At 32.5% G+C, this 23,111-nt stretch overlaps 2 protein-coding genes across 5 annotated transcripts in view; both read left to right on the top strand.

Moving 5' to 3' along the window:
• LOC127718521 (interferon alpha-inducible protein 27-like protein 2A) overlaps window positions 1–23,111 on the top strand; it is a 37,754-nt gene that overhangs the window by 13,891 nt on the left and 752 nt on the right. The window contains exons 1-3 of one of the 4 annotated variants that reach the window (XR_007989869.1): window positions 15,544–15,656; window positions 16,445–16,543; window positions 20,719–21,081. Coding sequence is in view for 3 of the 4 variants with exons in the window: in XM_052224595.1 (XP_052080555.1) it covers window positions 16,483–16,543 (61 nt within the window). In the remaining variant the exon portion in view is untranslated. Of the gene's footprint in view, window positions 1–14,817; window positions 14,914–15,543; window positions 15,657–16,444; window positions 16,544–20,718; window positions 21,082–23,111 lie in introns of those variants that run through there. The other 3 variants (XM_052224596.1, XM_052224594.1, XM_052224595.1) reach the window with 3 other exon arrangements.
• LOC127718520 (interferon alpha-inducible protein 27-like protein 2) overlaps window positions 5,473–23,111 on the top strand; it is an 83,858-nt gene continuing 66,219 nt past the window's right edge. The window contains exon 1 of the mRNA XM_052224593.1: window positions 5,473–5,583. Coding sequence (XP_052080553.1) covers window positions 5,520–5,583 — 64 coding nt within the window. The 5' untranslated portion in view covers window positions 5,473–5,519. The remainder of the gene's footprint in view (window positions 5,584–23,111) is intronic.

The following is a 23,111-nucleotide window of genomic DNA, read 5'->3' as shown; positions in this document are numbered from 1 at the left end:
CAATTTTTATTTCCTTAAGGTGGTACCTAACACTACAGGGAGATAACTCTGTAAAAATCAGCTAAACGTTTTAATCATGTTGTATTGTTAAGGAAATATCAAGATTCTCAATGATCAAAATTAGTGTTTGTCAAACTGCTATATAACCAGTGAAATTTTTCTGATAAAGTGGTTGGTTCAAATTATTTGAAATTTTTATATTTTTGTCAAAGGGTCAAAGTAAACATTTTGTCAAATTTTTAGGAAAATTAAACGAGCCAAATTAGTATTAGTCAAGGTGTTGGGTACCACCTTATGGGTACTTTTTCTGTTTTTGAACGTGATGTTCCTTTGGCACCGTCCTATTGTATTTGTCTTAGCTCGTTCGCTATGTCAGTGTATGTAGTGACGTTTTGGAATTCAAAAAATTCTATTAGCCCGTGTTCGCTATCTATTTATTTCTATATTTATATTGATATCGGGTAATATGACCATCGGCAGTTTTCGGAGGTCACCTAGATGTTTAATTAGATGACGTCTAGATTAAAATACACCTGAAATGTTGATACATATTATTAAGTCCATGCATCGAAAATTGTTTGTTGAAGACATTTTATAATTTGGATGTACGTTTTAGGATGTTATAAATCAAAAATGAGAATTTGAGTCAACGAACATAAATTTGACAGCTAATGCCAATTAGTTACAAATTATACATTAGCTGTCAAATTTATGTTCATTGACTCAAATTCTCATTTTTGATTTACAACATCCTAAAACGTACATCCAAATTATAAAATGTCTTCAAAAAACAATTTACGATGCATGGACTTAATAATATGTATCAACATTTCAGGTGTATTTTAATCTAGACGTCATCTAATTAAACATCTAGGTGACCTCCGAAAACTGCCGATGGTCATATTACCCGATATCAATATGATTATAGAAATAAATAAATAGCGAACACGGGCTAATAGAATTTTTCTAGGTCTTCTTGATTTCATATTGTAGGTTAAAAAAATTCTGTTAATCATCGGACGTTTTACCTGTATAATGATGAGCTATTATAGATCGAATTGGTTAATCAATTGGTTTGCCGTGTTTCACTTTCCTTTAAATTTTTTGTTTATCTGTAACACAAGCCAGCTAAGGGGTTAAATTGATGGTCACATGAATACGGATTTAATGAGGACGAAATATTCATGAAAAAAGGCGACCATGAATGATGACGTCACATTGAAAAAACAATTTTTGGCAGATCACGAAAGGAAAGATCGATTTTGTCTGCATATCGTTTAAAAATCATTAAAGAAACAGATTTAAACACCAAATATTGTGCAATAAAAAGTAAAATCACAAAAATACAGAACTCCGAGGAACATTCAAAACGGAAAGACACTAATCAAATGGCAAAATCAAAAGCTCCAACACATCAAACGAATGGATATCAACTGTTATGTTCCTGAAGTGATACATGCATTTTCTTATATAGAAAATGGTGGATTAAAACTGGTTTTATAGGTAGATAAACTCTCACTTGTGTGGCAGTCGCATACAATTCAATTAGCTTGACAACGATGTGTGAACAAAACAAATACGATATTTATCCACTCTCGAGCCTTGCGTTTTGAATTTGAAAATATAACTGTCTCGAGTTGATAAATATCGTATTACACCCGATGCAGTGGTGGTATCTATATTTAAAACCAAATGGTAACTATAAAACACAAGTGAAGTAACAAGGGGGGCAAGTCTAATATAAGGGGTTATCAATTAGCTACAATCCTATTGTACGTCATAATCAAAAATTTGTTATTAATCAATGTGTAAGTTTTTCTAATATTTCTTTAAGATACAATGTTGTCTTGCAACATATCATTTTTTTATTTTACTCTTAGGAGGTGTTTATTTTTCTTATTCATTATACGAAAATAAGTAATGGTATCAATACTAGTATAAACAAGGAAGTTATCAGATGTGTGTAGTTTATATTTAGCTTGGAATTCTGTGGTTTCTTATAATTTATTGTTCGAAAAAGTCAGAGATGTCTGAATAAAGTACAGTTATCTTTTGGATGTGGATATAGCATGAATTATTGTAATTAAATCTTCTTATGTTCTTCGTAAATAAATTAATAAATTATTTATAAAACTAAGCTTCTGGTGGAGTTGTTGCCACCTTCCAATCTGTAGCAGCTACTGGACTAAGCGCTGTTGCAAAGTCTACCATTGGTACCACGGTTGGTGGGATCTATAGTTATGTGGTAAGCAGCTGTTCAGAAAATGTCATTGACTGTAAAAAGAAATAAAAATGGCGTCCATTGTTTGAAATAAATTGTTCTTTTTTACTGAAACAACTTTTTAAAATGTAAAAAAAAAAGTATTTTTGTTAATGGTTCCAGAAGACATACTTCTTCGTATATACTGTACTACACATTTCAGTTGATTTTACGTTTCTAAACAAATTACCGCATTCGATGTAGTCTTGTTTAAACAGTAGTATCGGTACCACTGATTTTTAAAATACTATTATATTTTGTGTTAATAGTCTTGAATTATCCTCGATAATTGAAAATTTATATCAGTTTTTATAGTAGACCTTACATTGTATCTCAACCAAGTACAATTAACCTTTTATTCAAAAGCTTGACTATATATGTATATCATATGTTGAACTAATTATATTAAGGCAAATTTTTTGTCGGAAATGATTTTTTGTACGTTATTTTTCACTGATAAAGATATATAAAGAGGCAAATTGTTTCTAATCGTAAATTGACTACAATTTTTATTAAAGTTTTGCATCAAAATTACTCATAGTCCATTAGATTCTGAATAACATAAACGGTACACATTTTACTCAACCCGACAATTAATGTCTTTTCAGTAATTTTCGAAACAAAAATATTAGACAACCCAAAACTCCAACAAACGTTGGAGAGCTGATTCAAAGGACCAAAATTTAAGCTTAAACCCAGACAATGAATCATAGACTCATCATAGATCCCAGGCAAAAAGTTGTGCACGTCAGACTTTTTATTCTGTATTCTTTATTTTTTTATGACTGTTGTTCTCTGTTCTTTACTTTTGGACCAGTTTGACGACCAATTATTATTGATTCAACCCAATCCAACCTTCGCATATGGGTAATTTCCAATCTATGGATATTTTTAATTTGTCATTATAACATAAACATTATCAAACAGCACATACAATTATACTCACTATCTTGTATGTAAATAGAGATTAAAGTTAACCATATAAGGACAAATTAAAATGCAACGTATCACCTTTTTTCGGAACAAACTCCTTTCTTCATGTAAGTAAAGCTATGAAGCTCAGATTTACCTGATTTTGTATATATTGTAGGTAGGCAACACAAAAAAAGGTTCAAATGATACCTTAAAAGTGGTGTAAGGCTACAGTGAACACAACGTCCAGTGGTCAATTTTACTAGGTTGTTGCAGACGATACAACATTATTATCTTAATATTTTCTATAACATTTATCGCATATCACATTTTAAATCATCAAATTTTCATGAATGTAGTTAGCAGACAAGAAAGTTGGTATGCCCTTCTCTCACTGTGGTAGTCAATCGAAAGGTAACTTCTATATGATTTGGAAAATGCCGGTCTGACATGAATGTTTATTAAACGAAATATCGTGTAAGGGGATAGTATTTCCCCTATTTGGACAATGGTCAATCGTTTTTTGTATCATTTTGTGGTCGAGATAGCACATATGCTTGTGATTGTTACTCGATATCGTAAAGGTTATTTATTTTCGCCTCTTGTCGTGAAATGTCATTCATTTTCCGTAACGAGCCCATTATTTCAATATAAACAATGTCTTATTGAGAAAAACAAAACAAATAAGCACGTACAGCAATATATTTGTTTAAAAGACACACACACACACACGTATTGGAGTAATAACGAAAGAGGGCTCCTATGCTCTGGTGCATGTACTATAAATAAGAAATTGTGGTATGAGTGCCAATGACAAGTCGCAATGTATAAAAAGTTAACAATTATAGGTCAAAGAACGGCCTTCAACACGGAGCTCTGACTTACAGCAAGCTACAAAAGGCCCCAGAATGACTAGTATAAATCAATTTAAACAGGAAAAAACGGTCCAATCTATATAAAATACTAGAAACGAGAAACCCCTATGAACCGCACTAACAAACGACAACAACTGAACATCAGGTTCATGACTTGGAACAGGTGCAATGTTATATTTAACCCGATAACTTCAATTTCATGTCCAGTTCATTGAGATAGACAATATCAACAAATACATGTAGATGAGAACATTTGAAAATTCCCGATATATATTATATACTTGAACTGTGTAAGTGTGTCACATGCAGAATGTACGTCATATATTAAACTGTTGTGTAATACGAGATAACGGAGGTAAACAAATGCATAGATTATAACATAGGTTAAAACTGAACGAATAGCTTACACAGATACAGGATATATTTTTTTCATATATGTGCAATGTATTTTTTCACATTGTACCGAAAAGTAACTTGATTTGATTATTCGGGTTTGGATCTATAATAAACGACTGTCTTCATAAAAACATGACGGTTTTTCAGATCTAACACTCTGGCTAATATGAATGCCCGGGTGGCATTTCTATAAAAACCTATCTTCATTACATAAAAATCTTATCTGTAACGATTCTTGAAAGCAAGCAAGTGCTGATGGTCAGACAGACAGGCGGACGGACCGACAACTTAGTTGCTACCACATTTTTGAACCATAAAAAGTTGTATAAGAATTGTTAAAAAAAAGTCATGTTATGACCTCTGTTGCCTTTTTATCTTTAACCGGCTTTTGTTTTGTCCCATTTGTTTTTTCGTCTCTTTTTAGAATACATAACGGAACATCAACTTGGTGTGGTCTTTTGTAATAAATTGTTTATCGAGAATCTTTCATGATTCGAATGCAGTTACGCGATGGTTGTCTAAGTGTATCAAAGACTGCATATAGAGTCATAATATACAGTGACGGGTTCCCTACTGGAACAGAATATGGTTAATATCACCATACTGGAGCACATCCGCGGAAGCCCGCTAGAAAATTCTCCGCGGCTCCTCGATGAAAAACTTTTCCCCGTAAAAAAAATTTCACGATGGTATATTTTTGTTCTGCCCTGTTCGTCGAGAGACCCGCGGAGGCCCGCTAAAACCTTCTCCGCGGCTCCTCAATGAACAAATTTTCAGAATCTTTCATTATTAAAATACAATTGCGCAGTGGTTTCTAGTGCATGTATAGCAAAGAGCTTAATTTTCTTTCGGGGCATCTGAATTCACTGTCAGTTTTTGTGGAGTTTGTGTTGCCCACGGAAATTCTCTGTGGACTGTGTTGATGGTAACAAGACATTTCGGCACCCAGACAAATCGGCACCAAGTCTGAAGACATTGTGTTGATGCTTGTTGTTTTCCTCTTCTTTTTTAATATATGTTTATGTTGTTTTTTCAGTATTGAATTTAATATAAGACAAGTCTACAGAAAACCAACAATGGACCGAAGATATATAACAGTTTTTTGTGTGTTGCTTGTTCTATTAGCTACACCTGTTCAAGGTAATATAATTTAGATAAGTAAAAAGGTCATCAATTTCAAATTAAGTAGAAAGGTAATAAAATTTGTTAAGTAATCATATATCGTCATTCGGAATTATCGGAATTCCCATGGGGACTAACTGTGCACCACTTATTGCGGACCTGTTTCTGTATTGTTATGAGTTACAATTTATGACTAAAATCAGCAAAGACCCATCAAAACAACATCTGATTCAAAAATTTAATAATACTTTTAGATATTTAGATGATATATTGGCTCTCAATAATGACGACTTCAGTATGTACACTAAAGAGATTCATCCTGCCGAACTGACTTTCAATAAAGCTAATACTAACAATGAACACTGCCCTTTCCTGGACCTTGATATCTTTATCTTTAAAGGGAAACTTAATACCAAAATTTATGATAAAAGAGATGATTTTTCATTTCCTATTGTTAATTATCCTTTTTTAGATGGTGACGTTCCCTTGTCGCCATCGTATGGTGTTTATATATCTCAACTTGTTCGATTCGCTCGTGTATGTTACAACGTATTTGATTTCAACGAAAGAAATCTCTGTATTACCGAAAAATTATTACACCAGGGTTTTCGATATCACAAACTAGTCAAAACATTTACTAAATTTTATCATCGGTACAAGGACATCGTTCGTAAATATAAATCAACATGCAGACATCTTATACGTTCAGGTATTTCACATCCAATATTTTATGGTAATATTCTTTACAAAGCACAAAATTGTCGGCATTCACCTCAAAAGCTAACCAAACCTTTAAACAGACTTATTCGGAAAGGATATAGTTACGATACTGTTGTCAAGTCATTAAGGATTGCATATTTTGGTATTAATATTGATTCACTCATAGGGTCTTTGCATTGGAAATAAACACATTTATTCTAAAACCAGTTGTTGGCATGATACGGGTTATGTTCTTCTCATATATTTTATGATGGTATGATACTAAACCCCTAACGGGAGGGATTGTACTTGATTTTCATATGATGAAGACCTAATCTTTCAATCAGTTTAATTGAGGTTTGGTGCCGGCATGTCAGTAACTGTTAGTAGTCCTTTGTTCATTTATGTATCATTGTCATTTTGCTTAGTTTCTTTTGTTACCTATTCTGACATCGGACTCGGACTTCTTTTAAACTGAGTTTTACTGTGCGTATTGGTATGTGTTTCTTTTTCTACATTGACTAGAGGTATAGGGGGATGGTTGAGATCTCTGGCCTTTGTTAGTCTTGTATGTTTTTTAATTTTAGTTCATTTATATGTTCTCGCTGCATTGGTGGACTTCGGCTGTTGTCTGCTCTTTGGTCTGGTTGTTGTCTCTTTGACATATTCCCCATTTCCATTTCCATTCTCAATTTTATTTTATAAAAGGCTTTTGACAAACTTCTAGATTAAAACTACAAAACAATCTTTTTACCTTACATCCCCAAAATTAAGGAAAAATAAAAAAATATATAAAAAAATATATATATAAAAAGATATATAAAAAAAATATAAAATTTTTTTTTTTAAATATATAAAAAAAATAAATTTAAACCCTCTATGTCACTGTCGGCCTTCAACAAAGGACAAATAAATTTATAATATATATACAATATAACATGTTTGGAGTAACCCAAATATTAAAAAAAACAGGAACCCAATGTAAATATTTCACTACAATATATATAGTGGTAGTTATCAAAAAGTCATAGCATAAAAGTATTATATTGTCCTCAGAATAATACTTCCACAGTCAAAATGATCAAATGAAGTTTGCCGTTGACTAAACTCCAGAATTGGTATCTTCTGCGTACAGATACAGATACATTTACAATGCGTTTAAAAATACAATCAAAATATGTTATCCGATTGCACACAAGGTCACATTTCATAGTGGTAAGATTAAACGAGTCATTTATTCAACTTATTGAATGACATTTTTTATCGAGTCAAGTGAGTTAAAGCTTGATAAACATCTGTCAACCAATAACAGACAATAGGGGCGGATCCATGATTTTAGGATAGGCAGGCGCAAACTTAAATTTTTGCGGAGCGGAGCGAGGCGCAAAAATTTGTTTGAGGTAAAATTATCGAAATATTCTTTTTAAGCTGTAGGCAAGCCATGCTTGTTTCTTTGTATATAAAATCATAACTACTGAATTGAAAGACGGGACGGACATTACAAATATATTAACCAGATAATCCAAATAAAAAAGGATAAGGAGGACAACAAGCTAAATTTGCATTCTATCTTCAAGACACAGAAACACGTTTAACTTTACCTCCAAATGTCGAAATGAAAAACACACATATTATTTATATATTAATGAGATCATTAACTGTCTATGCTATTTCTAAACACATTATATCAATAGGCAAGGCGAAGACATTAAGCGATGAAAGAAAGAGTTTGATCGAACTTTGGCGTTTAACTTTATCAGAGACATACAGAGAAGCTGCAAGAACAGGTACAGTAACTGTATCTATTGTTTTGTGCATAGGTCATTATATATACCGGTCTGGTATAACCGTTGGTTCTCCTTATCAGAACCTAAATAACTACGGAAAATCTCATTATTCGTATTCAAAATTAAAATAACAATACATGTGCATATATGCTTTGGGTAAGGGAGCTACCATTTGATTTTTATGGAGCTAGGATGAAAACATTTTTCCTGCATTTTTTTAAAGTTGTAATCTCTGTCCTGTCTTTTTATTTTTCACTCTATTCGGTCCTGCCTTTTTTTTATTAGTTTATCCTGACTTTTTTTACATAAATTGTCATCCGGACTTTTTTTTACTCAAAACTCCTGTCCTGCCTTTTTTTCAAATTTCATCCTAGCCCCCCCCCCCCCCCATAAAAATGAAATGGTAGCTCCCTAATAAAAAAAATGGTGTTTGATATATTATACTTGAAAACATTTTAAAAAGCATAATTCTTGTTGATATTATATGCTCTTAGATACACTATACATATTAAAGTGATTCAATATTAAAATAAAAGTTCGTCAAATGCACATTTCAAACCTTATCATTCATCGATGTCAGTCTGGTTTGGGCGTGCTTCATTTCTCTATTCTGTATTTTTCTAACAGTTATTGTAAAGATGAAAACAATATATTCAGGTGTGTTAGATGGTATTTTAATGTGTTTGGTGGTGTTCGGTGGTGAAAAGATCTACCGACAATTATTCTCCGTTCTTTAATATACTTTTTAACCTGTATACTCTATTTTCCCCATAATTATCTTTATTTTTTATTTTTTTTAAACTTTTTTCTATATTCTTTGGCCTATAAATAGTCTTTATTGTGTAACTACCATCAATATCCTAATCAATGATGCTTGAAAACAACTACCGATATAGGATCATTGTACCTTTAGGTGCCAAGGTAAAAAGTCGCATGCACTTTGATATGAAATCAGGTAATTAGTTTTCAAAGGATTTTTAAAACGCAATGTAACTTTTTCTCCATAGGTGATGTTAAGCTAGGAAAAATAAAAGAATTGACCTGGGATGATATTAAGTGTCTAACAAAGAAATATGGAGGATCAGTAGCATTAGGGGCAGGTTCTATAGCTGCAACACCATTAGTGCTTGGTGCTGCTGGGTTCACCGGAAGTGGCATAGCTGCTGGGTCAATGGCAGCTAGAATGATGGCCTGGTCAGCCGCTGCCAATGGTGGAGGTGTGGCCGCTGGTGGAGTTGTTGCCACACTCCAATCTGCCGGGGCCGCTGGACTAAGCCTTGGTACAAAGACTGTCATTGGTACAAGTGTTGGGGGATTGTATAGTCTACTTGTTAAAGGGTGCTCACAAAATGATGTTGAATGTCTAAAGAAACGAGAGAAAAACGTTTGAATATATTGAACTGATTTCTTAATAAACTATGCGTTATGGGCTTTGCTCATTGTTGAAGGCTGTACGGTGACCTATAGTTATTATTTCCCTGTCATTTGGTCTCTTGTGAAGAGTTGTCTCATTGGCGATCATACCACATCTTCTTTTTTATATTTTGTTTGCTTTAAATTGAAGTACCTATTGAAATGTATACACAAAAAAATTGCTGAAAAATAATAAGTATTTTATAAGATTTTTAAAAATGTCTTTTTTAAAACTACATGTTATAAAATTATGAAAAGAAAAGTAGAGGTTAATGGGCAAAATTTTTAATGGCACTCCACATATAAAACCAGAGGATTCCAAATACCAGTAAAAAAAATTAACCTTAATAATTATTAATATAGGTAAGCTGCCAAGTAAAGATTCCAGAGCAACAAAGTTGAAACAATAGGTTCTATCATATATTTTTACAAATTACTTATTGCATTTACTTTCAGCATTAAAATCAATTAATTCATAACTAATCATGATATACTTTGTTTAATCTTTTTTTGGTTATTTTTTTTAAGTTATGTTTTAAAATTATGATTGTAATTATTCTGTTAATTCTATATGCTGTAATTGGCAAATAAAATATCTGTGTGTTTTGATTGTTTTATTTTGTATTTGGCAAACACGAAGATTAGTTAATGATCTTAAAATATTTATAGCTCACTAATATATAGCTTAGTACCAAATACCACAGAGCATTGATTTGTACCATAGTTGCTGAGAAAAATGCTCCAAAATTTTTTTATACCTGCGTGAATGTGAAAAATATAAATGTAACAAACAGGAAGTTGATACTGTGGATTCCGTATCATTCACGGGAAACTAATTTTTGTGGATTTCTTGGGTATAGGTACACCACAAATTTAAATAATAAGCAAAGTAATGGTACATTTCTTCTAAAGGCTTGTATTCAGACCTTGGCAAATCCAAAAAAATTTAAAAAAAACCAAGAAAATACAAGTTTTCCTCAATCCACAAAAATTGTTATCCACGAAAATAATTGAATCCACAGTAAGTGACAGATCTGAGAATGTTTCATATTATACAGCTGAGAGTTCGTGTTGCTCAGTCTTTAGTTTTCTATATTGTGTTTTGTATACTGTTGTTTGTCTTTAGGTTGATTTTCTTCATTCTATGCCATGGCATTGTCAGTTATTCTTTGTATTATGAGATTGAATGTCTCTTTAGTATCTTTCTATTCCCTTTTACCAATATCAAGGATTTGTATTGTGAGATGACCAAGAGATAAAATGCAGTCATTTTAGATTCAGATAATGTGTATTGTAACGATATAAACTGTTTTTTGAATCAGAGCTGTCATAAACTTACACTTTAAAGTTTCACATCATATAATATTGTTGTTTTTTATGCTTACAAAATGCTGAGTTAAACAACTTCAACTTGTAATGGTGGACGCATAACGATAAACGAGATGCATCACGGTAAATCTCGCAAAATCTTAGCATACATAGCATATTTCAATACAGGCTAGGTAAACTGTCGACAAGACTCCAATTCTTCTCACTATACAAATCCTTGCCAATGATAATTGATATAATTATAATAAATGATATTCTTCAAATATAAAAAGCCTGGTGGAAAATAACATAAGAATGTGTCTGAGGACACAAATGTCCCAGCTCAAGCTTTGCAATTTTTGCAAGTTAAAAAGGGGCACAACTCCAGAACGGTAAGTGACTAACTGCCCAAATTCCAACTCTGTCTGCCTGTTGTGTTTCTTAGTGTTGTGTATGAGTTTCATAAAATTTAGATGAGACAAACTTAAGTCAGAGTGGGGAAACTGAAAAATTTGCAATTTTCCAAGTTAAGAAGAGGCATCACTCTAGAACGGTAAATGACTCACTGTCCAAATTCAAACTCTGTCTGCGAATTTTGGTTCTTAGCATTGTGTATGAGTTTCATAATATTTGGATGAGGAAGTCGCACGGACAGAAGGACGGTCAAGTATAACATTTAATGCCCCCCATTACCTACAGCGTGGGCATAATAAGATTTATTTTGGCAAATAAAACAAAATATACTTCTTTGTTTTAATAGCTTAATTTATTTTTAGCTTTGGAATAGAATAAGTCCCATGATTTTTAAGACATACAAACACTTATATTAAAACGGTACAAATTTCACAAGAATAATTTATGTATTAGCTCCTTATACTTATACACACAAGCAAGACATAACAATCACATGATCAACATTTTGGTCACATGACAAGAAAAATGATCACATGATAGTCATATGACCAAATCTTTCTCACACAAATAAATAACTATCTTTACATTTGTTTTTGTTCCAAATTCATTTTAATATCATTTTCTATTGTGACAACTTGTGACTAACAGAAAAAAAGGAATTTCTTTAAAAGCGGACGATAATTTAATTATTTCTTTGGATTATTGAAAAATTAATGAGAAGTTGACACTTGATTGGGTGGTTCATGATTTTTGAAAATCAATTCAAACGAAATAAGCATGGTGCTTGGTTTAAATAACCTGAAATCTATGTAAAGTGGTGTTATACAACCGAGTTTCTTTTAAATCGAAATGCATATCTATAAAAACTGGTACCCGACTTACTAATACTTCAATATGTTTTTTGTCAAATTAAAACCATTTTTTTCATTTTTAAGCCATTGGATAACCAGGATACTGCATCTATTTTCTTGGTCAAAACCACTTAAAATCAGTATCTTGAAACAGTCTCTATAAATTATTAAACAATATAAGAATAATGTATAAAAAATATTGCACACTAATTTTTATCATGCTCATATTCACATATGCACATTTGAATACACAAATCGCTTACACTCACCACACATACATTGTACACAAATAAGAAATGATTATGTACAAAAAATATTACACAGCACTTTTAAAAAGAATAGCTTTGCTACACATCAATGTTTACTTTATACAAGTATTTACTGAAATATTTACTTACATACATTAATACATTTGTAAAAACCAAGAAACACAATGACATAAATTTGGGGACAAAATATTTTAGAACAGTAGTCGCTGGTTAACATGTTTTTTAATACCTCAATAATTTTAACAATTTCTTATCTGATATAAAAAGTAAATGGTACATTTCGGTTTCAAAATTTGAATAAATATGAAAATAACTTTATAAATTTTGTATGTCCAAAATGCTTTTCTTGATTCAATACCTTCATCACGAAAGCTCACACAAAATTTTGAAACCCAAGGTTGTATAAATACTAGAATCTTTGAAGAGTTATAGGAACAAAGTGAATATAAAAAAGCTCAGTTGAGTATTAAGTAAAATGTTACTGCTGAGAAACGGGAAATTGATAATTGGGAAGTTGAAATCGTCCCGTTTGTCATAGATTTTAGTGTGAAGTCGTACATCTGTGTCAATTTTGAGGAAAGAATCAAGGTATGATGCAGTCCTTTTAGTATCAGTACTATCCTTAATTTCAAGTTCACTGGGATATATGAGATGTAAGTACTGATTGCAATATGGGTTATTAAGTGATAGGACATCATCAATATATCTGAAAGTAAAATTAAATAATTTCGCAAGGTGCTTTTTCTTTTTGTCTTTTAGAAGGTTCTGAATGAATTCTGGTGCATACGAGTACAAAAACAAATCGGGCAGTAGGGTTGCACAATTAGTACCCATTGGAATACCGACTGTCTGTTGAAATATCAATCCTCCAAACTCAACAAATATATTGTCGATCAAAAAGTCCAGCATTTTGATAATATCATCTTCAATATATTTTCTGATAAAATCAGTGTGGTTATTCACAAAATAAGAATTATTATAACCCAAAACAAGAAATTTATCTATGATTCCCATTTTTATAGAAAAAGCTCTGTTAAATGAGATGGTGAAGTCGATCTTTCAATTGAGAATGGGAAATACTAGTGTAAAGCGTAGAAAAATCTAAAGTTTTAATGTTGCTGCAAAATTGCAGAGATTGTGATCTAAGATTTAGCAGTAGATCTTAAGAATTTGTAAGAATCCACATCTGATTGACACCACTGGTTTAATATATCACATCACTAACAAAAGTAAATAATTATAGGTCAAAGTACGGCCTTCAACACGGAGTCTTGGCTCACACCGAACAACACGCTATAAAGGGCCCCAAAATGACTAGTGTAAAACAATTCAAGCAGGAAAACCAACGGTCTATTCTATATAAAAAAACGAGAAACGAGAAACACTTATGAACCACACCAACAAACGACAACCACTGAACAACAGGCTCCTGACTTAGGACAAGTGCAACAAATGCAGCGAGTTTAAACGTTTTAACAGGCGTCAACCTTGACCCTAACCTTGAAACAGTAGAGTAACATTACAACATAGAAAGACACACTATAAAATATCAGTTGAAATGGCTTAACTCGATCAAAGAGACATTTCAACAAAAACAAGTAATAAAATTGAGAATGGAAATGGGGAATATGTCAAAGAGACAACAACCCGGCCATAGAGCAGATAACAGCCGAAGGCCACCAATGGGTCTTCAACGCAGCGAGAAAATCCCGCACCCGGAGGTGGTCCTCAGCTGGCCCCTAACTAAAAATGTGTACTATTTCAGTGAAAATGGACGTCTTACTAAACTCCAAAACATAAACATACACTGAACTAATAAATTTGATCTATGAAACAATATAAATACAATATTAATAAATGTGAATGTTACATTTTAGGAAAACTTTTATCGGAAAAGAATTGATTGGTGTTCACAGTCACTTTCAACAATATTGTACTATTTTGTGGCTGTCAGTTCTTATTGGTGGAGGAAACCGGAGTTCCCGGAGAGACTACCAACCTTCAGCAGGAAAACTGACAATCCACGTCAATTAAAATTGGAGTCGAATGCACCTACCATGTGCGGGATTCGAACTCACAACCTCAGTGTTGACAGGCTATAGTGATACAATAGTTCAACTACTTAGAACACTCGACCATAGAGGCCCCAGTTGCCTTTTGTGATTTTTATCTGTGGGTTATTTCTTTAACATATGCCCCACATGTTCACATATCGTTTCATATTCATACCTATCCCAAGATTTTACACACTTGAACGGGGTTTATTTTTAGATCAAATTTTTAGAAATGCAAATGTAAAAGTTCTTATTAACGACTATTTATATCTTAAATATGTCACGCACTATCTCAAGTATTTACGAATACATATTTAATAAATGCGAAATAGGCAAGCGTTTTGAAAACTAAATGTTTGCCTGCTTTTGTATTTTTATTTTCGATTTTATTTTTTTAAATCAATGTGCTACAGTTATTTCCCTTTCTTTTTATATATAATTATTTGAAACATGCACCATTATCCCACTATATAAAAGTAAATACAATAAACATTATAATTCAGGGTAAAACCGACGAAACAGTATACATCGATATAAAAATATTATCTTCCATGTAAGTTCAATTATCAAAAATTAGCTTAATGTGAAATCGAAATATTATTATTTTTGATAGTTTTAAATCAAGTATTTTGCAATTTTGTGGCGGTCAGATCTTATTGGCGGAGGAAGCTGGAGTGCCCAGAGAGAACCACAAACCTTCAGTAGGAAAACTGACAATCCTAGTCAATTAAAATTGGAGTCGAATGCACCTACCATGTGCGGCTTTCGAACTAATAACCTCAGTGTTAACAGGCTAGTGATAAAGTAGTTTGACTACCGTAGTAGTTTTCGGCTACCGAGACACAAGATGCCTTTTTGTTATTTTTACCTGAGGATTGCTTCTTTAACATATGCCCCACATATCTTAATATCGTTTCATATTTATACCTATCACAAGATTTTACACACTTGAACGGGGTTTATTTTTAGATCAAATTTTTAGAAACGCAAAAAGTAAAAATTTTTATATCTAATATATCTCACGCACTTTCTCAAAGTATTTCCGAAAACATATCTAATAAATGCGAAATAGGCAAGCGTTTTGAAAACTAAATGTTTGTCTGCTATTGTATTTTCGTTTTCGATTTGATTTTTTTAAATCAATGTGCTACAGTTATTTCCCATTCTTTTTATATATAAACATTTGTCACGTGCACCATTATCCCACTACATAAAAGTTGTAAAAACAATAATCATTGTGATTCAGGATAAAACCGAGGAAACAGTATACATCGATACAAATATATTATCTTCCATGTAAGTTAAATTATCAAAAAATACATTAATGTGAAATCGTAATATTATCATTTTTGATAGTTTTAAATCAAGTATCTTTCATACTTTTAGATCATAATTCTATAATGTTTAATTTTCGGTTTAACTGTAGTTGATCGATACTTATACATATGACATTAAAATTATTTGTAATACGGTATCTCTGGAAGAGCAAGAATTGCCTGTCTTGCTTAAAGACGCAGATTATTTGACGCCTAATAGTTTTTAACTCTGCAGCAACTTATATAAAAAAACTTCAAGACAGATATAGCTTTAAATATCCCGAACAACGTAATCATTACATTAAAAATTGGTGGAAAACATGCGATGACTGAACAAATGGACCAACAATTGATACCATAATCTTCCTAATAATGTGAATTGATAAAAAAAATTATTACAAAACATAAATCCAAATTAGTGATAACCAATTTGGTTTGTTGACAAGAAAAGTATAGATTACTTCTCCTGAATCCCCTAAATGTTCATGCTTACCTTAACATACATTGTCTGTACATTTTTTGTTAAGCACTGTGTATGCCCAGACATTTTTCTATATCATAAAAATGTCTACAGTCTTAGTTTCCCCCTTTCGTTTTTTCGGTTGGTTTTTTTCCAAAGTTTAAGATTACTATGCAGTATTTTTCTGAATGTTTGCTTGTGTTTATGTATTTAGTTTATAATGTGTCTCGGCTTTTCTGGTTTTTTTTTTATTGTCCACTTTTTGTCTCATAATATTAGTATACATTTTTGTAAATGTTATATTTCAGTATTGTATATACAACGACCATTGTATATTAAAACAACAATGGAACGAAGATATTTTACAGTCTATGTATTGTTTGTTCTTTTGATTACGTCTGTTCAAGGTAATAGATATGTTAAAATTTATTTTCTATTGTAAATTATCTTTTATTTATTAGCAAAAAAGTATAACAAAAATACCGAACTCCAAGATAAATAAAAGACAATGGCGGGTAAACCTGGTTTTATAGCTTGCTAAACCTCCCACTTGTATGACAGTTTTTTATAGTTCCGTTATATCGACAAAATTGGGTAAGCAACCCAAATAGACATAATAGGTTAATGTGATATAATAGATTAAAGGCTCCAGTTTTATCAATCTATAATTTTGTAATAAGAACATAAACGCTTTCTACAATAAAAAATAATTCCATTGAATTTTAAAAATCAAACGTTATTTGATGAACAAGAAAGATGATGTGGGATATATAGCAACCTAACGACAAAAACATACTCCAACATAAACCAAAAGAAACTTTATGTTCATTTTGCCCCATTCCTACAGTAAGTCAATTATATACTCTTTTTTTTTAATTTTATAACTTATAGGATATCCCAACTGTTATCATAAAGATATGCCTTTTTAGATATATACACTATTTGGTTTTTTTTCAGTAATTATTTAAAAAAATGATTTACTCACGACTGATGTTTCATAACTGATAAAGTAAAATGTGTTCTTTGAAGCGGGTGTTATTAAACAGGATTATACAATTTCGTACTCAAGTAAAAATTTGAACCTTATTAAATATGGATTTTTTTCTTTGGTGTTGATGATTACAGTGTCTGATGTACATCTGTTTCACAAAATAAGAAATTTAATCCTTTCAGGTATATAGTATTACAGCAAATAGATATTGATCTACAATAAAATTACAAAACAACATCATAAAAAAGGATCAATACCCAGCCTACAAAGACTTACGAGACACTGTATTTACAAATAAAAGCTATAACAGTTATACTAAAGGAGATTTTTTTTTTTACAAAAAAGCATAGTCATGTATTACATGATTTAAAACTCATTAAATATGTACATAAAATTATAAAATATATATTCATGAACGCTTCAAAATAATAATGTAGAACTTACTAATATAAATTAACAATGAAAACAAAAGAATTATAGTTATACAGTTTAGTTCGCTTAAAAACGCCACTAGGGTAAAGGTTACTTAAAAATTCAGTAAAAATACAGCAACAAATAATTTCAGTAAAAATTCAGTTAAAGTTCAGTAAAAATTCAGTTAGAGTTCAGTAAAAATTCAGTAAAAACTTCAGTTAATTTAACGTTTAATTCAAAAGAGAGTCGTTAACTGAAGATTTACATAGTGAAAAAAACAAAAAGGAAATCTAAATCAATACAATAAGTTTAAGCAATATTATATAAACTGTTTACGTCTCATAAAACATTTATGGAGTGTATTAGCCAAAAGTGGTTGGATTTCATCACATTTCATTAAAGATGTAAATTTGTGTGCAGTTGTCAACATTTCAAAATTGTCAATCAACTGTTTAGCATTTTGAAAAAGTTAAAATCTAATGTCAGAATAGAGCGGACAGTTCATCATGAAGTGTATTTTATTTTCTACTGTTGAATTGTCACATAGTTTACATAATCGTTAATTCAAATGTATCTGCGGTCTAGAGTATCGTCCTGTCTCAATAGCCAATGGCAACGCCCCACTTCTAAAAAGTGTCATTGTTCGTCTTACGGAACGTGGGATGTTACGCTGTATATATTGTTCTGTTTTAACGTTTTCTTTGTATAAGCGATAAGTTCGTAGTTTGTTTCTGTTTGGTTGACCTCTGTCATTAAAAAGTTCAGATAAAAATTCATCATTATCTAGAATTGTCAGTTTGTCTTTAATTACTGTGGATTCATTTATTTTCGTGGATACCAATATTCGTGGATTAAGGAAAACGTGCATGTTCGTGGATATTTAATTTCGTGGTTTTAACGAAGTCTGCATACAAGCCTATAGGAAATTTGTTATTCGTTGAACATTTATTTTCGTGGTTCACTTGTACCCACGAAATCCACGAAAATTAGTATCCAACGAATAATAATGAATCCACAGTAGATGTACTGCTGTTTTTAGTTATATTTGAGTGTTATTGACTAAATCTGCACACTCAATCGAGTTTATAAAACTGGTCACTAGCTTGTGCCATTCTTTCCGACGTCTTGATGCCCAGTCCGACACCGTTGAAATAAGTCTGTCATCGTCTGTGCGTTTCAGCCTACATAATAGACGGATGCATGACAGTTTTTGTTTATTGAAACACGTAATCAGTCCCAAATCGCCACGTACTGCGGAGTTTGGTGTTCGTTTTCCTACAGCTAGAAATAATTTGCATGCTTTGTTTTGGACGCTGTTAATCACACCATATTGTTTTGTTCCCCATATACCACTTCCATAGAATAGGATAGGCTCAACTGTTGATTCATACAGCTTGAAGAAAACACGATGAGTCATACCTCCACTACTTATAAATTTTCCGTATAGGGCGCCTAGTGCACGACTAGCCGACTTGGCCAATTCTCCAACAGTTTTTTGCATGTTCAAATGTTCATCCAACCAAAGGCAGAGGTACTTATATGAATCAGCATATCCGATGTTGGTATTAGAGCACGTAAATAAATATTTACTACGGATAATTGATGGGTTTCTAAAATGGACAACCTGCGTTTTGCCAACATTAATATGAAGTTTCCATTCATTACACCAAGATGTTACCACGTCCAACATTCGTTGTAGTTTTTATTCGTCAGGTGCAATAAGCGCAATGTCATCTGCATATAGCAAAATACTCATGATAATGTCATCTATTTTTATACCACACTGTAGATCGTTAATTCGTTGGGTTAAGTCATTTATATAGACGGCAAAAAGGCTCGGAGAAATCAAACAGCCTTGTTTAAGTCCGGCGTCAACACTAAACCATGGAGTGAACTGATCATTTACTCTAACTGTACAGGATACGTTGTCATATAGCGAGGATGAAGCTGACATAAATTTTCCTCGTATACCTGCATTAGAAAGTTTATACCAAAGTAGGTTTCTTTGAACCGTATCGAATGCCTTACGCATGTCCACAAAGCAAACGAAAGTTGAAAGTCTCGCTATTTTACGGTCATTGATAATGGTGTGTAATGTGTAGATATGTTCCTCAAAGCTACGTTTTTCCAGGAACCCGTTCTGTTTGTCGCAGAGAATATCATTAACATATTGCCATGATGAGAGTCTTGCATTTAAAACATAACAGTAAGTTTTACTCGGAACAGAAATAAGTGTTATTCCTCGGTAATTCAGAGGGTTGTTTCTCGTGTCTGATCCACTTTTGAAAATCGGATTAATTATTCCCTTTGTCCATTGATCCGGTAAGTTCAAAGCACCCATTGCATATTAAGTGCAAAAGATCTATTGCTGTTGGGTTTTTCAGAACTTCAGCAGGAATTTCATCAGAACTAGTAGCCTTACGAAGCTTTGCTCGTGCTACTGCAACAAGAATTTCATCGCGTGAAATTGGTTCGTTCAGCTCTGTGACATCTGGTTGATTTTTTTCTGGTTTCGTTGTCATAAGCTGGAGGTCTGACATTTGGATTAACACTAAATAATTGTTCAATAAGCACCAATTGTGTTCACAATGGTCAGTGAAAATTTGTTATTAAAACATTGTCGAATGCCCAAGAGGAAAATCAACGACCCTAGTGTTTCACTACAGAAAATAAACTGGTTTTTTGACGAAATCCAGTTTGTTGTCTTTCTACTTACGACTATTCAAAACGAATTATTATAAATACCGAACTCTAAGGTAAATTCAAAAGTGGTAGTTCATAAACCTGACAAAATCAAACGCTTGACCAACGAAAAGCATGGAAAACACTTGTTGTACATGACTTGCTACAGGTATTTTCTGAAGAAAATGTTTTATCAAATCTGGTTTGATAGCTAGCTAAACCTCCCACGTGTATGACATGTGTTTATCATTTGTTTTGCATGTATTCAATTTTATATTCAAACGTCAATAATCAGCTTCAATCGATTTCAGATTTAACGGATTAATAAAAAAAAATTTACGTTTGAAAATTAGACTTCTTTTATTTGAAATGGGTTAGGGCTCATTGTTAAAACATGCCTACCTTTGGAACGAGTGCAGTGAAATGAAAAACCAAACACACTGTCATATAACTTTTATTGGTGTTTTTAAACGCTATGTAAATTTATCTACATAGGCGAAGCTGAGCAGGCAAGGCAGAATGAATGGACTTGGGGTGATGTTTGGAGTGTAAAATATCAAATTGGAGGAGGCGTGGTATTAGGGGCTCTTGCATTGGTTGCAGCCCCTGTACTTGCTGTTGGGGCCATATCGGCTACTTTTAAATGTTATGTTAAAGGATCATGTGCTGGTGAAAAAGATGTCATCAGGGCCACTTTTGATGAGGTGTACAGCACTGTTTTTGGAAATAAAGAAAAACAAAATTGACACCCAATGAAATGTTTAGAGATTATTACTTTGCATTTTCCATATCGGACTAAGGGATTTAGCACTAGTGTTTAATGTAAACAAGGAATTAAAATAAACATATTTCAAAGATTGTGTCATTGTGTTCATTTTTTATGCTTCTGGATACAATAAGTATGATTACATGAATCAAATTGAATTAAGTGTCCAATTTGCAATTCAAAACCATGTTTCTCATCAGTGGAAAAAGTATCAATTAAAAGCGTAAAAAGAGAAGAGGGAGAAAATCGAAGCAGCCACCTCAGTGCAGTGAGATACGAGAAATAGCCCTTCATGCAAGAAACAGATCACAAACATTAGCGAATAAATGTTAAGCGTCGCAAATTAAACTCATTTTGCAACAGTTAATTCGCCGATGGACGTGAGCAAACTTCCAAAACAATAAAGTTATATCTTAAATTTGATGAATAAAATTTCAAATGCATCGACCATTTTACTCTTGTTTTGTGACGTTAATAAAAAACTGGAAATTGAAACTAAATTATAAATAAATAACGAATGGATCAAGATTCACGATACTATATTTCTGACTCTGGTTAGGGTGGGTGTTGGCGCCAGCAAACATGTTTAACCCCGCCACGTTACGTATTTGCCTGTCCAAAGTCAGGAGCCTGTAATTTTGTGGTTGTCGTTTGTTGTTGTTTATCATATTTGATTTTTTGTTTATTGTTTTGTAGATAAAGCAAGTCGTCAGTTTTCTCGATTGAAATGTTTAACATTAGTAATTTCGGGACCTTTTATAGCTGACTATGCGGTATGGGTTTTTTTTCATTGTTGAAGGCCGTACGGTGACCGATAGTTGTTACCTTCTATGTAATTTGTTCTCTGTTGCAGAGTTGTCTCATTGGCAATCATACCACATATTCTTATTTTTATATTTCAAATGTTTTGGTTTTGAGCAATTCTAATAAACTTAAATCTTTCAAAAAAAATTGGACGCACGAAATCATTAAGTATTATTTTCATTAATTGCACGGAGTCGATGAAATTGCGAATGAACTGTTAGTCCCCGCGGGTTTCCTCAGCTGAGTAGTCAGTGTGTTTTGTTTTTTGTTTTTTTTTGTATTGACATGATTTATAACATATTTTTCTTATCTTAAATTATCCGTTGATAAATTATCAAATTATTTAAAACAAAAGTCCCAACCCGTCTGACAACGTTGACCTTATATGAATGTGTCTAGTCTTTGTGCCTGCTCCTTTTTGACCAAACATCTCCTCACGTTTTCGTGTCATATAATCCTTTGCTTCAAATATTTGGGTTTGGTGCATTACCGATGAAGGTTAATCAAGAAAGCGCCTCGGACGCACGACATTTTATAAGCGTTATTTTCACGTGAAAAAGTTGCGTGACTTTCATACCAGCCAGCATTTTAGGTGAAATTTGTGTGAAATATAGAACTAGAATCTAACGTAGAAATTCGATTAAAATAAATTTATAAATTTTATTTCCCTCATATACAATTCATGTTAATCACGAATAATTAACGTGAATAAAAATTGCATCTGAACAGATTGTTGAAAGATTGCACAAAAAATATAATAATACTGTATTGTTTTTATGAACCATGTGGAGGCAAACTTGGTTGATATCTGCCGATTACAGGCAGTGGAACTCGTTTAATCGTTGAATCCATTCAGACTGCTCATTTCAGGGGCGGAATTAGCCATTTGTAAAAAGGGGAGGGGGTTTCCAACCCAGGAGAAAAGGGGGTTTCCAAATATATGTCCCCGTTCAAATGCATTGATAGTCAAAAAAGGGGGGTTCCAACCCACGGAATCCGCCCCCCTGGATCCGCCACTGCATTTGAGAGAAAAAACTGTGTACACAATTTTTTTTGAGACATTTTTGTTACTTTGCAACTCTTTGACATGCATTCAATTCAATATTCAAAGATCAATAAACAGCTTCAAACGTTTAAAAAAAATTACGGATTGATACTCCATCAGTAATGTTCTAAAATTCGAGTAAACTTTTTCAAACCTGTTTCGGGGCCTCAGTGGCCGAGTTGTCTAAGTAGTCGAACTACTGTATCAGTAGCATGTCAAAACTGAGGTTTTAAGTTCGAATCCATCACGTGGCAGTTGGGTTCGACTCCAATC

Source organism: Mytilus californianus, unplaced genomic scaffold (genome assembly GCF_021869535.1).
Source record: "Mytilus californianus isolate M0D057914Y unplaced genomic scaffold, xbMytCali1.0.p SCAF_10, whole genome shotgun sequence".
Classification (NCBI taxonomy): Eukaryota; Metazoa; Mollusca; class Bivalvia; order Mytilida; family Mytilidae; genus Mytilus; species Mytilus californianus.
The sequence above is the reverse complement of the archived record's forward strand: the minus strand, read 5'-3'. Positions and strand labels throughout refer to the sequence as shown.